The 11,458-nt window shown below is 58.2% G+C and overlaps 1 protein-coding gene across 3 annotated transcripts in view; it reads left to right on the top strand.

The window, feature by feature from the left end:
• The first annotated feature begins 6 nt into the window (after positions 1-6).
• PTCH1 (patched 1) overlaps positions 7-11,458 on the top strand; it is a 75,342-nt gene continuing 63,890 nt past the window's right edge. Inside the window, exons 1-2 of one of the 3 annotated variants that reach the window (XM_064439594.1) lie at positions 7-117; positions 8,134-8,326. In XM_064439594.1, the coding sequence (XP_064295664.1) occupies positions 55-117; positions 8,134-8,326 (256 nt within the window). In that variant the 5' untranslated portion in view covers positions 7-54. Of the gene's footprint in view, positions 118-4,385; positions 6,427-8,133; positions 8,327-11,458 lie in introns of those variants that run through there. The other 2 variants (XM_064439593.1, XM_064439592.1) reach the window with 2 other exon arrangements.

The following is an 11,458-nucleotide window of genomic DNA, read 5'->3' as shown; positions in this document are numbered from 1 at the left end:
AAGGACGGAGGAAGAAGGCGTTGATGTCCCACTAAAGCCCGCCAGTGGCAGTGGATGAGGGCGCTCCCAGCCCCGCAGCACGGCTCCCCACGGGCGGCTCCGGCGAGGGCAGCGATGGTAGGTGCGGCGGCGGGTCCGGGGCGGCGTTGGAGGGGCTGTGGGGCCTCTGCCGGGGGTCTGGCGGAGGGAGGGGGCGGGGGGGGAGCTTCCCTCCGGGCAGCGGGCCACCGCCGAGCCGGGGGACCGGGGACCGGGGACTGTGACCGGGGGCTGCGGGTGCGGCCCGCCGGGTCCGGCCCGAGGTGGGGCAGCAGCGCGGGGCACGGCCGGGCAGGGCGCGGCGGGCGGGGGCTCGGTGCGGGCCGGGGCCGCGGGGCCGCCCGGGGCCGGGCGCTGCTCTGCCCCGCCGCCCCGCCGCGCCGTGGCGGTGCTGAGGCGCGGCGCGGCCGGGAGGGAGGCGCGGGGGGGACCCGCCGCTGGTGGGAAGCCGGTCCCGCGGTGGCCCGGCGTAGTCCCGCAGGGGACTGCAGGTGTCTCCCCGGCCTCAGCATCTCGGCACCTGTGTGAGCTGTGTCCAAACAACCTGCCGTGGCGGGGCAGGGACCCCCTCGGGCCAGGCTCCGTGGTACAGGGGCCGCAGGGAAGATGCAGTCTGCATCTTCTTTCTGCTCGTGAAAGCTAGATAGGGGTCCTTAAACGAGGCGCCCTGAGGAGTCCTTCCCCTCTCTTTGCAACTCAGACTGAACGCCCACAGTCAGTGGAAGCTGCTGAAAACATATAGCTGTACGGAAAACGGAGGGACAGTCACTCCCTAGCTGCGGCAGTGAAATACGTGGTGTGCCTTAGGTTAGGCTGAAGAGTGGCTTCAGCCTCCAGCTCCAGTATCAGACCCTGCCCGTGGTTGGCACCTGGCACCATCGGGACCGGTACAGCACCTCTGTCACCGGTCTCGCGCGTTGTCCCACTGCTCCCAGGGGCTGGAGGCCGGAGGCTGTTCAGTGGCACATCTCCCCCTGTCCGTCGCCTTAGCCCCAGTATGGCAGGCAGATCGGGGGGGGGCAAAAGAGGGGAGGGGAATGGGGGAGACATCTGGTGTCATTGGGCTGTTTTAAAAGAAACACTGAAGCCAAGGTGGGTATCTTGGCTGGATAGCATTTGCCAGTTCTGGTTAGAGGGCCTCTCACATAGTTTCAGCACCAGTCTGATAGGTGTAGCTAATTTCTGGTTAGGGCTATTGGGGTCATTGTGTGTCTGGATTATAATCCAACACTGTATCTGGACAGGAGGTAGTATTGTTGAGAAATGTTAGAGCTGAGAAGGGAGGGGGAGGAGGATGAGGAATCCTGTAAAATCTATTTGCGTTCAAGGGCCAGTAGGTATAAAACTGGCAGCCCACTCTGAATTAAAATGTCTTGGGTTTCTCTGTTTTTATCCTTGTTTCACACACACATGCACACACATGCACGCACTCCACACACACACACCTTTTATTTTGTTCTGCCTTTGCCACAGTGTATAAAGCCCTATTGAGACATGCAGGCATGATGTGTAAACCGGATTAGCAGTATGAAAGAAAGACATACAATGAGCCTGAATTGTTTTACTTCCTTTTCATTTCTCACGCCTATATCTCTAATAAATTTGTTGCTCCAGCAGTGGGTCAAAGAGATTGTGTCGCTCAGCTTTTTCTTCTACAAGACCCGATGGCAGAGATCATGGAAATGAAAGCCCTGCCTTCTGCCAAATGCAAGACTTGAGCTATATCCTTACACAGACCCAGTGTTGTCCGGACTGGCTAAAAACTGTTCAGTGTAACTTTCCCCCCCTCTATGCACATTAAAGTCCTGCAAGTGGCAGGGCATTTTGCCAGGAAGAGAATCTGTTTTGAAGACAACTTGGGTGTATGGAGCTAAAGCCCCTCATGGAGTATATGACAAGGTCTGCTAGGGCTGGAATGTCCTCCAGCTTTTGAAGGGAGGCTGTCCTTTGCAGCTCCCCGGGCACTCCATTCCTCCCCTGGGAGTCCACTGCTGTGCTGGAGTAGCACAGCAACCTTGGAGGCTTGTCTGGAGGCACATTTACCCGCAGCCCTCCACGGAAGAAAATGCCAGCACTCCTGGGCTGGTGCTGTAGATCCCTCATTTGCTCCTTTGTGGCGTGCAGAGCAGCTTTCCATTAAAGGAGATCAGGGGTAATTAGCCGCATTATTTTGACAAGTTGGCTCGAGCAGTTCCCTTTCTTCCAGGGCTGAGGAGGGGGAGAGGGCTAGCTTCGTGCCGCCGCCTCTTTCCCCAGGCGCGGGTGCTGCATAGGCTGCAGGCCTCGCCTGCCTGGTGGCAAGTGGGGCACTATGAGTGGACACGGAGGGGCTCGCTCAGGTGGCAAGTAGGACACTACGAGTGGACACAGGAGGGGCTCAGGCTGCCCTGAGAAACGCAGTGAAGGTTCTGCCCTGTGTCCTTATCGGGTGTCAAAGCCAGCACCAGGCATGCCTGTGGAGCTCAGGACCAAGGCAGACCTCTGCCCTTGTGCCACGAAAACATGTGTGCGAGGCAGTTTGAGGGAATAAACAAAATCAAGTTGTTTTCCCTCAAGTCCTTTTTCTGCCATGGTCAGCTTTCTTGTAGACCCTACAAAAGGAAGCCAAAGTGCCAGCACTTCATTTCTGCATCGTTTCTTTATTAAGGTGATCAGATGCTCCCACAGTGCATTGCTCTTGGTGCTGTGTCTACAGATGAAGAGCAACCTGGAAAAATGTGTCAAAGTAAAATCAGTGTAAATACCAGTTACCCATTGTTAACATCTATTGGATTTGATCCCTCATCTGGCTGGAGGAAGCGTGAAGCTCTGCAATATTCAGGGTTATGACCACAAAGATGACCTAAGTAAGAGGTAGAGCATTACAAAATGAAGCTGCTGTGACCAAAGCCCTGCAATTCTTGTACAGCAGCCTTGGCTGTGCAGGAATCGGGAGGACCACGTATAAAAGGTTGCAGTCTGCAGCCACTCTGTGCAAGGAGGCACCTTCCCAGACCTTCACCACAAAGCAAGCCTGAGAGGAGAAATCTGTGGGATCCCTGTGAGTTGCTGAAGATGGAAAAAGCCCTTGGTGTGGAGGAGTAGTTGCACACACAGGGCATGCATATGACAGCCAGCAGTGCTTACAAATGTAAATAAGGACAGATTGATTAGGAACAACATTATGGCCAGGAATGTAGCATGCAGGCATCAGCTAGAAGGCAAATTCGGGGCAGCCACAGCTCTGACCACCCAAGTGGAGACTTTTACACCGACACTTCTTCCTTAAGGAAAAAAAAAAAAACATGCGAGAAACAAGGCCAATTAGATCCCTGCAGTAATTCGTCTCTTGTGTATGCTTAAAAAAAAAAAAAAAATCCCTCCAGACCACAGGGAGAGAGGGGAGATTAAGATAGCGCTCGTTAAATTTGAGTCTTCAGGCTGAGTTTTGGAATCGGGAGTGAGGACCGACGGGCGGTGGGCTATTGTGTGAAGCCCGGCAGGCAGGATGCAGGCAGGGCAGCGCTGGGGCCCCCAGGTGCTTGAAGGGATACTCTTCCCGGTTTTGGAGCCTACTGAGAGACTGAGCCAAAGCGCCTCTCCTCCCATCTCTTCCTTCTTCATCCCCCAGCCCTGCCACCCCATTAGACCTAGTGAGGTTGAGCAGGGGCAGGAGCAGTGGCACATCAGTTTCTAGCGAGATGGGCGATCACTTTCCCAAGCAGAAACCTGAGTTAGAGGTGGCCGACTGCATCCAGGTGCGGGTTTCAGCCTCCAAGAGGACACAGCCTCCAGCTCCAAGCCCCTTTAGGTGTCCTGCAGTATTGATGCACGTACGTGAGCGTGTGCGGCAGCTTGCTGACCCCAGCACCATTCCCAGGGACAGCCCGGTGCGGAGCGGAGGGCCCGGCCTGCAGGGAGGGAGGATTCCCAGTGTGGGAAAAACGGAGGTGGGATGGAGAGGAAAGGAAAAGGGACCCCGCCACCGGCGGCTGCGACCCTGGGAAGCCCCTGCCCGTGGGTGCCCCTACGTAGTGTCACGAAGAGAGGCTCCGCATGGGCGGTGCGGGGCGGAGCGGTGCCGAGGGGAGGAGGGCGCTGGCCGCCCCAGGGGACTCGGGGCCTTCGCCCGCGACCGCTGCCGCGGGCACACGCGTAGCGGGGCTGAAGGAGGGGAGAGGTGCGCGGAGCCCGCGGGCTCGGCTGGCCGGACGCGGCGCCGGCCGGGGGGGTGGGCTGCCCGGGGTCCCCCTCGGGTCCCCCCATGGTCCCCTCCTCCCCCTCGCCTCCCCGGGCCGGGCGGGGAGCGGCGGGGGCGGGCGTGCCCCGGCCCCCCGCGGCGGTGCCCCGGGGGGTCCGGCGGGGCCTCCGCGGAGCCTCCGCGGGAAGCGGCGCTGGGGGCCGGGGCGCGGAGCCCCCGCGGCCGGGGGGAGCGGGCGCAGCTGCAACGGCAGCGATTAATGGCCGGTTCTCAATGAACAGAGACGGGGAGAACCGGTGCCAAAAAAGTAAACAATCGCGCATAGTTCAAGAAGTGTTTAGCGCGGCCAGGCAGGCTGCGTTTCACGGACTTTTACACTAAAAACATATTAAAATTGGCCTTCCTCAGGTTTCAGTTAAAGAATGAGCCCTAAGTTGAAACAGGCTAGCTACCGCGCGGCTTTAAATCCCTCAAGTGTTAAGTTTTCATTGTGTTTTTCTAACTGGACGGAGTGGTTTTCTCGCAAGGAACTAAGTCTCCTTTTTAGTTAAGAAAGAAAGAGAGAGGGAGAAAAATCTGGCACTTTCTACCGCAGTATCCACCACCCTGTCATTATTTCTGCAAGCCTGGGAATTCAGCTCGGACCTCCCAGTATTTGTTGCAGCTTGAGGCCAAGGTGCCTCTAAAAGGATTTTCTTTTAAGGGCTTTAGAAATCGTTTAATGCTACTTTCCACCCGTTTATCTTTTTTTTTTTTTTTTTTTTCTTTTAAAGGGAAAAATGTATTTCTATATGTCGATCGCGATAAAGTTCCGCGCGTGTATTTGTCTGCAAGCATCCCGGGCAGAAGGGGGAGGAAAAAAAAAAAAAAAAGAAAACTTTCTTGAAAAGAAAACGGAGAAGAAAAGCGGGGGGGTTGGGGGGGGGGGGGGGAAAGAAGCATTCCTTAATGGAAGTATTGCATGCAAGAAGGCTGGATCTCTTTAAGGCTCCCCCTGAAGCTGGAGATGCACACACAAGGGTTGCCGGCCTGGGTGGTCTCTCTACTTTGGTGAGCTGTTGCTAAGCAGCTAATAATAGTCATGTTTGCTGAGTAATTTCTGCCCTCCCCGAGCCAATCGCCTCGCAGAAACCCAAGCCATCTGACAGCCCCGGGGGCGGGCTTTCAGCTTTTTTTTTTTTTTTTTTTTTTTCTTCTCCCTCTCCCTCTCTCGCTCTCTCTCCTCTCACACTCCCCCCCCCCCCCCTCCACCCCTCCTCCTCTTTATCCAAATGGAGAGAGTCCTTTTTTTCTTCTTCATCTCATCTCTTGAGCCGAGGGGCTGCAGCTCGGTGCTGCCGCGCACACGCCGGGGGAGAGCGCCAGGCAGCCGGCCGCCCGCCGCCGCGGCGAGGCCGACCGCCGAGCCCCGCCGGCCCCGCGGCCCGCGGGAAGCACCCCGGCGCTGAGGCAGGATGGTGCAGCGCGGCCAGGCAGCGCCAGAGCAGCAGCAGCAGCAGCAGCAGCAGCCGCCGCGGCCCGCCGCCCCGCCGCCCCGCCACTGAGCGCCGCCGCGGACAGCGGCTTCCCGGAGGCAGCGGCGGCCGGAGGAGGCGATTTCAACGGGAGCGGAGGAAAGCGCGGCGGCGGCAGCCGGGGGGGCCCGGGGGTCGCGCCCGCCCGCCCGCCCGCCCTCGCCGGGCGCGGGGAGCGGCCGCCTGCAGCTCGGGGTCCACGCGCGATGTGGCAATGGGAGGCGCGGGGAGCGACTCGGCCGGAGCGGCCGCGGCGGCAGCCGCCGCCCCGCGCCCCGCGTGAGGCGGCCGCGCCGCAGCAGCCCCCGCAGCAGCAGCCCCAGCCCCAGCCCCGGCGGCGGCGGCGGCAGCCCCCGCAGCAGCAGCAGCCCGCGGCCCGCAGCGCCGCCAGCCCCCCGCGGCCCCGCCGCGCCCCCGGGCCCCCGGGCCCCGCCGCGGCGGCGGCAGCGGCAGCTCCCCCGTCCCGCCGGCGGCGGCGGCGGCGGCGGCAACATGGCCTCGGCCGGTAACGCGTCGGAGCCGGAGACCAGCAGCAGCGCGGGCGGCGGCGGCCACCCCGGCCGGGCGGCCAGGAGCGGCGGCGGGAGGCGGCGAAGGACCGGAGGGAACCGGCGCGCCGCGGCGCCCGACCGGGAGTATCTGCAGCGGCCGAGCTACTGCGACGCGGCGTTCGCCTTGGAGCAGATCGCAAAGGTGCATTCAATCTCTCACTCTTTTTTCCAGCGATACACGCTAGCGCTAGCGCTGTTTTTCGGCGGGGGAGGAGGGAGGTGGTGTGTTTTCTCGCGGGGGTGGAAGGAGGAGATGGAAATGAAACAGCCACCAATAAAATGCTGGGAAAAAAAGAGAGGGACGTCTGTGACTCTTCAGTGCGGGAGAGAGTGCCCTCCGTCCCTCCCCTCTCGCCCCTGCCTGCCCCGCTGTTTGCCTGCGCTGCCGGGCTGCCGCCTGTAAGCCGCCTCGCCGGACAGCCGTGGCTCGCTGCCGGCTCCCCCCCCCCCCCGCCCCGACTAGCCCCCGGCCCACTCTTCCCGCCTTGCCACTCCATCCCCCGGTAGTGTCCAGCGACCGCGGCGCAGCCGCCCGCTCCCGGCCGGGACCGGGGAGCAAGCGGCCGGACGCTTTCTTGGCAGAAGTTGTGCTTTTGTGAAGTTCTCCGCCGAGCGCCGGCACGGCCGACACCACCACCACCACCCCACCCCCCCCCGCGTCGCCCCCCGGAGAGGGGCTCCCCCGGTAGAGAAACCTCGCAGCGGGTTTCTTGCCTCCTCGTTCCCTGTCCCCCGGCGGTGGGAGGGGAGGCGAGGGCCGTAAACAAATTGCCACCGTAACTTTGTCGCGCCAGTCCCCGCGGACCGACGGCGGTGTTTGGGGAGGGCCGGGGGTGCCGGAGCGCGCCGCAAGCCCGGCCCGGGCGGGGCGGAGGGACGGGCCCCGGCCGCCAATCTCTGCCGGCCAAAAACATGTTCAAAGTAAACAACCACGAGACGGTGCCTTGCTGCAGGGATGGTTTCGCTTCAGGGAGCGGATTTCTAGGCTTTGTAAGAAGGGGGAAAGGAGGAGGGGAGAGAGAGAGGGAAAAAAAAAAAAAAATCCATGTGGCTGCCCTCTTCCGTTCACAAATATTGTCGTAACTTACAGATGGCTGCTCTACTTCCTAATTCAGATCACACAGCGTCTCCAAACTCTATGGAAATGAATTACTTCTGATCTTACAGCGCTCCTCACCACGTGGGTCCTGCCTCAGCACCAAACCCCTGCTAGGAGCTGGGAACGGGGGGGGAAACGGCAGCAAACCGCTACCGACTAGCTTTCCACCTCCACCGTGTCCCCCCTCCCCGCCCCAGCCCTTCAAAGGTCTAAGTAGAACAGGAAAAGGGGCTTTCGCTGGTGGCTGGTGAGGCTCAGCAGCAGCAGTCACTGCTGCGCTAGAGGCGCAGGTCTTGCCCGGTGCAGCAGCTTTGCAGCCGGTGCCTCGGGCGTGCAAAGAGCGTGGCGGGCAGCGTAGGCCAGGGCGCAGGGGTCGGACGGGGTGGCGTCACCCTCAAGGTGCAGGGGTCGGACGGGGTGGCGTCACCCCCAACCTGCCTATCGGTCACGGGCGACGGTGGTGGCTACCAGCAGGTACATCGCGGCCTACGCGCGCACCCAAGGGCGGCTGTCCGGCGGGGCCCTGGGCCATGGGTCCGGCTGGGAAGGTACCCGCTTTGAGCCGCTGGTGGTGCTCCGTCCCGACTCCTGGGGATGCTGCGTGGAAGCGTCCACGGGCACAAGCCGTCTCGCCCGTGGGAGGGCTTGGGGGGGGGGGGGGGGGCTCTCCCCAGGCGCCCTTGGGCGAGGGGTCACGCGCCTGGCGGCCTGCCGCATCCCCTCAACTACTGACCTCTTCTTGCTTTGCAGGGGAAGGCGACGGGACGGAAAGCGCCGCTGTGGCTGCGAGCAAAGTTTCAGAGACTGTTATTTAAACTGGGCTGTTACATTCAGAAAAACTGCGGGAAGTTTTTGGTTGTCGGCCTCCTGATATTTGGGGCTTTCGCTGTAGGATTAAGGGCAGCTAATCTCGAAACCAACGTGGAGGAGCTGTGGGTGGAAGGTAAGTCCGCGGTCACCTTCTTTTTCTGCAGCCGCCTCGACCCGTCCCTCCCCGCCCGGCCGGCCGGGCACAGTCGGGTTGAGCGGCGGTGGTGCGGATGGGCCGCCCCGCATGCCGAGTAGAGCCTGCGGCCCGCGGGAGCTGGGCTGCCGCCGGGCGAACCCGCCCCAACCCCGGCCGGGCGCGCTGGCGAGGCGGGCGGCGGGCCCCGGCCCGGGGCGGCGCGTACCACTGCCCCGACTGCGGACGGGGGGGGGGAGGTGGTAGAGGACGGCTGGCCGTGCTCTTCGCGGACGGGGGGGGCGCCGGCTGTGGCCGACCCCAGCCACACCGCCTGCCCGTCTTGTCGTTCGGCGGGGCGGCGGGCGACCGAGGTTGTGCCGTCGCCGTCGGCGGTGGGAGGCGGCCGCGGTGCCGGGATGCGCCCCTCCGCCATTTTGGGAGTGCGTGCGCCCGCGGCGGGGGGAAGGAGGCGGGGGGAGGGGGGCGGGCGGCAAGGAGCGCGGCGCGGCGGGGCGGGTGTCTGTGTGTGGTCCTGGGTGGTTTTGGACGGCTTTCAACTGTGGGGGGGAGCGTTTGTCTCAAGGTAAAAAAAAAAAAAAAAAAGAAAGGAAAAGAAAAAGATAAAAATAAAGAGGAGGGAGAGGACCAGGAAAAAAAAACACAAAACAAAACAAAAAAGGCTTCCGCCGAGGCGGAGCGGGCCCGGCCGGCGTGAGCGGCGTGGCCGCGGGCAGCGCCCGGGGCGAGGGGCGCCTCCTCCGGGTCCAGCCTGAAGGCGCCGGCGGAGGGAGGCTGGCTCGGTGAAGGAGGGGAGCGGAGCCGGAGGGTCGGGACTTCGCGGCTACCTTTCGCATCGGACACCCCGTCCCCAGCCCAAAACCACGGGTGGGTGGGGGGTGTCGCCGTCGCCCCCCCTGGCAGGCCCCCGTGTCCCTCGGGGAGCGGGGCAGCCAGCCCGGGCGGGGCACCCCGCGCCGACAGGCACGGCTCCAGGCTGCCGGGGGTGTTGGTTTGGGTTCTTTGGTTTTTCCTTTTTTTTTTTTTTTTTTTTTTTTCCTTCTTCCTGGGGGAAAATATTATTTACTTAGCATCACATTCCCCCGTTAGCTGGGTTGACATGAAAACAGAGTTCCTTGATTGCAGGAGTTACTCTGGGTTTATGTCAAAGTCGCTCGCAGCAGAATTTGGCTTATAAAAGTTAATATGAAGGGCTGCATAAATAATCGTTACTAAATAGCTCTCTGTATGTGCATGTGTGGAAAAGCTGGTGCTGAGTGCAAACAAAGTTAGTGGCTGTTAAGAAGGTGGTCCGTCCCGCCCTGTGGATGAATTAGAGCACATAGGACCAGATCCCGTCTTTGCAGATGACAGCCATATTGGGGTCGGGATGAGGTTCAGGGGTCATTTAGTGAGTATTGGTTTTTCTGTTTGGGGAAATAATGTGTTGCCAACTGAACTCTTTTTGGGCCGCGTAGTCTGGGAGCCCAAAATATGGTGAGATCTGCCGCCAACAGCCCTGAGAAACGGAGCAGGCACTGCGGGATCCCGTCTGTAGGCAGAGATGGGCATTCAGAGTCTGCACTGGTCACTAGATCCTGTGTACCTTAAATACTGATGCCAACAACTGTGAATATACTTTTCTGTTCTACAGTCTTCCCCCCCACCCCCAACCCCCCCAAATCTTCGTGAGGTTGTGGTGGCAAAGTTTATTTTCTTAATTTTTGCTCATATGTGTTTTGCCTCTGCTTTTCTGTAAGTGTTTGGTAAATAATACGTGGTTGCAGTTCCATCCAGCACACTTCCCTGAGCTTTATTATCATGATATTATACTAGGGTTCACTTACTTGGAAGGGTAATCCCATCCCATTAATGCCACTTGCTTTTTGTAACAGTCTTAATACCAAGAAACTGCTTGCTGACAATGCCGGTGTGACTGGCCTGGCAGTAAAAATGCAGTTCTCAAGGAAAAGATATGATTTGCGAAACAGCAACCTAGATGAGTTGCTGCACTGACCTCTTCTGTCATTGTTACTTCGTGGAGGAGGGAGGGGAGAAAGTCCAGTCCATGGTATGAAATCTAGTTGAAATTGGTGTCTGATATTTTTATGGCCAGGATGAATTCAAAATGCAGCTGGTTGTACAGAGTGGACCTATGTAGTTTCACATCCATTGAGCTTAGTTTCCATGTCAGAACTAAATAGTGTAAAAAATATATTAAAACTTGGCATTTAGAAACCCTTGCATTTCTAGTTTGCAAAAAAGGCTAGCTGATTAAGATGAAATAAAATATTCTGGATTTATTTTAACTTCTGGTTTTCCTGTTCTAGCACTACATGACCATCTACGCCATGGGGCTTGCTAAAATGGGCTTTCTTTGGTAGAGACTCTGTAAACATTCTGCTCATGAACCAGGGTGTTAACACAAGTAACAAATACCAATCACATTATTTCTGTTGCTAAACTCCAGACAGAAGCGCAGAGTGAGAATTTGAGACGGAACAGGTACAGAAAGAGATAGCTTGGAAAATGCTGTTCTTCCTACGCAGAAGTGGAAAGCAATGACCAAACTCATTTTTCTGTGCTTGTATGCACCTGGTCTGAACAGCTTTAAAGTACACTCCATGGAGGTTATTGTACTGAGGGACCCTTTAGATGAAGGTTGCTTTTTAGGAGCAGTGGCTGAATTGCCCTGTTTATTAGAACAGCTGTCTTAGTTTTGCCTTTACCTTTTTGTTTAGCAAAGGTTGCAATCAACTGGGCAATGTTGGCCAAATATGGCAGATTACTTGAAATATATTTCCAAGTAATAGTTTTGATTTGCTACTGAAGCTTTTTACAGTTATTACTGCTGAATAAATTGGCAGCATTTACATAAGGAGACTGGTTTTATATGGTGTATTTCTGAATACCATGGAGCATGGAACATAATACGGCACTGAAGTTTGCTGGAAGTAAACGGTTGCTTTAAAACCATAACACAATTAATTAAAAATAGTGAAGTGAAGTTTGAATGAGTTTTAAGACCATGCACATTCCAAGATAAATGATTAGTAGTCTGGGCCTGAAGCTATTATGGCTGAAATATTTACATAAGAAGTTTAGAAATCCACCTGGTAGGCAAACTTTCAA

The sequence above is a fragment of the Phalacrocorax carbo genome, chromosome Z (assembly GCF_963921805.1).
Source record: "Phalacrocorax carbo chromosome Z, bPhaCar2.1, whole genome shotgun sequence".
Lineage (NCBI taxonomy): Eukaryota > Metazoa > Chordata > Aves > Suliformes > Phalacrocoracidae > Phalacrocorax > Phalacrocorax carbo.
Note: the sequence above shows the minus strand (reverse complement) of the source record. Positions and strands in the feature narration are given on the sequence as shown.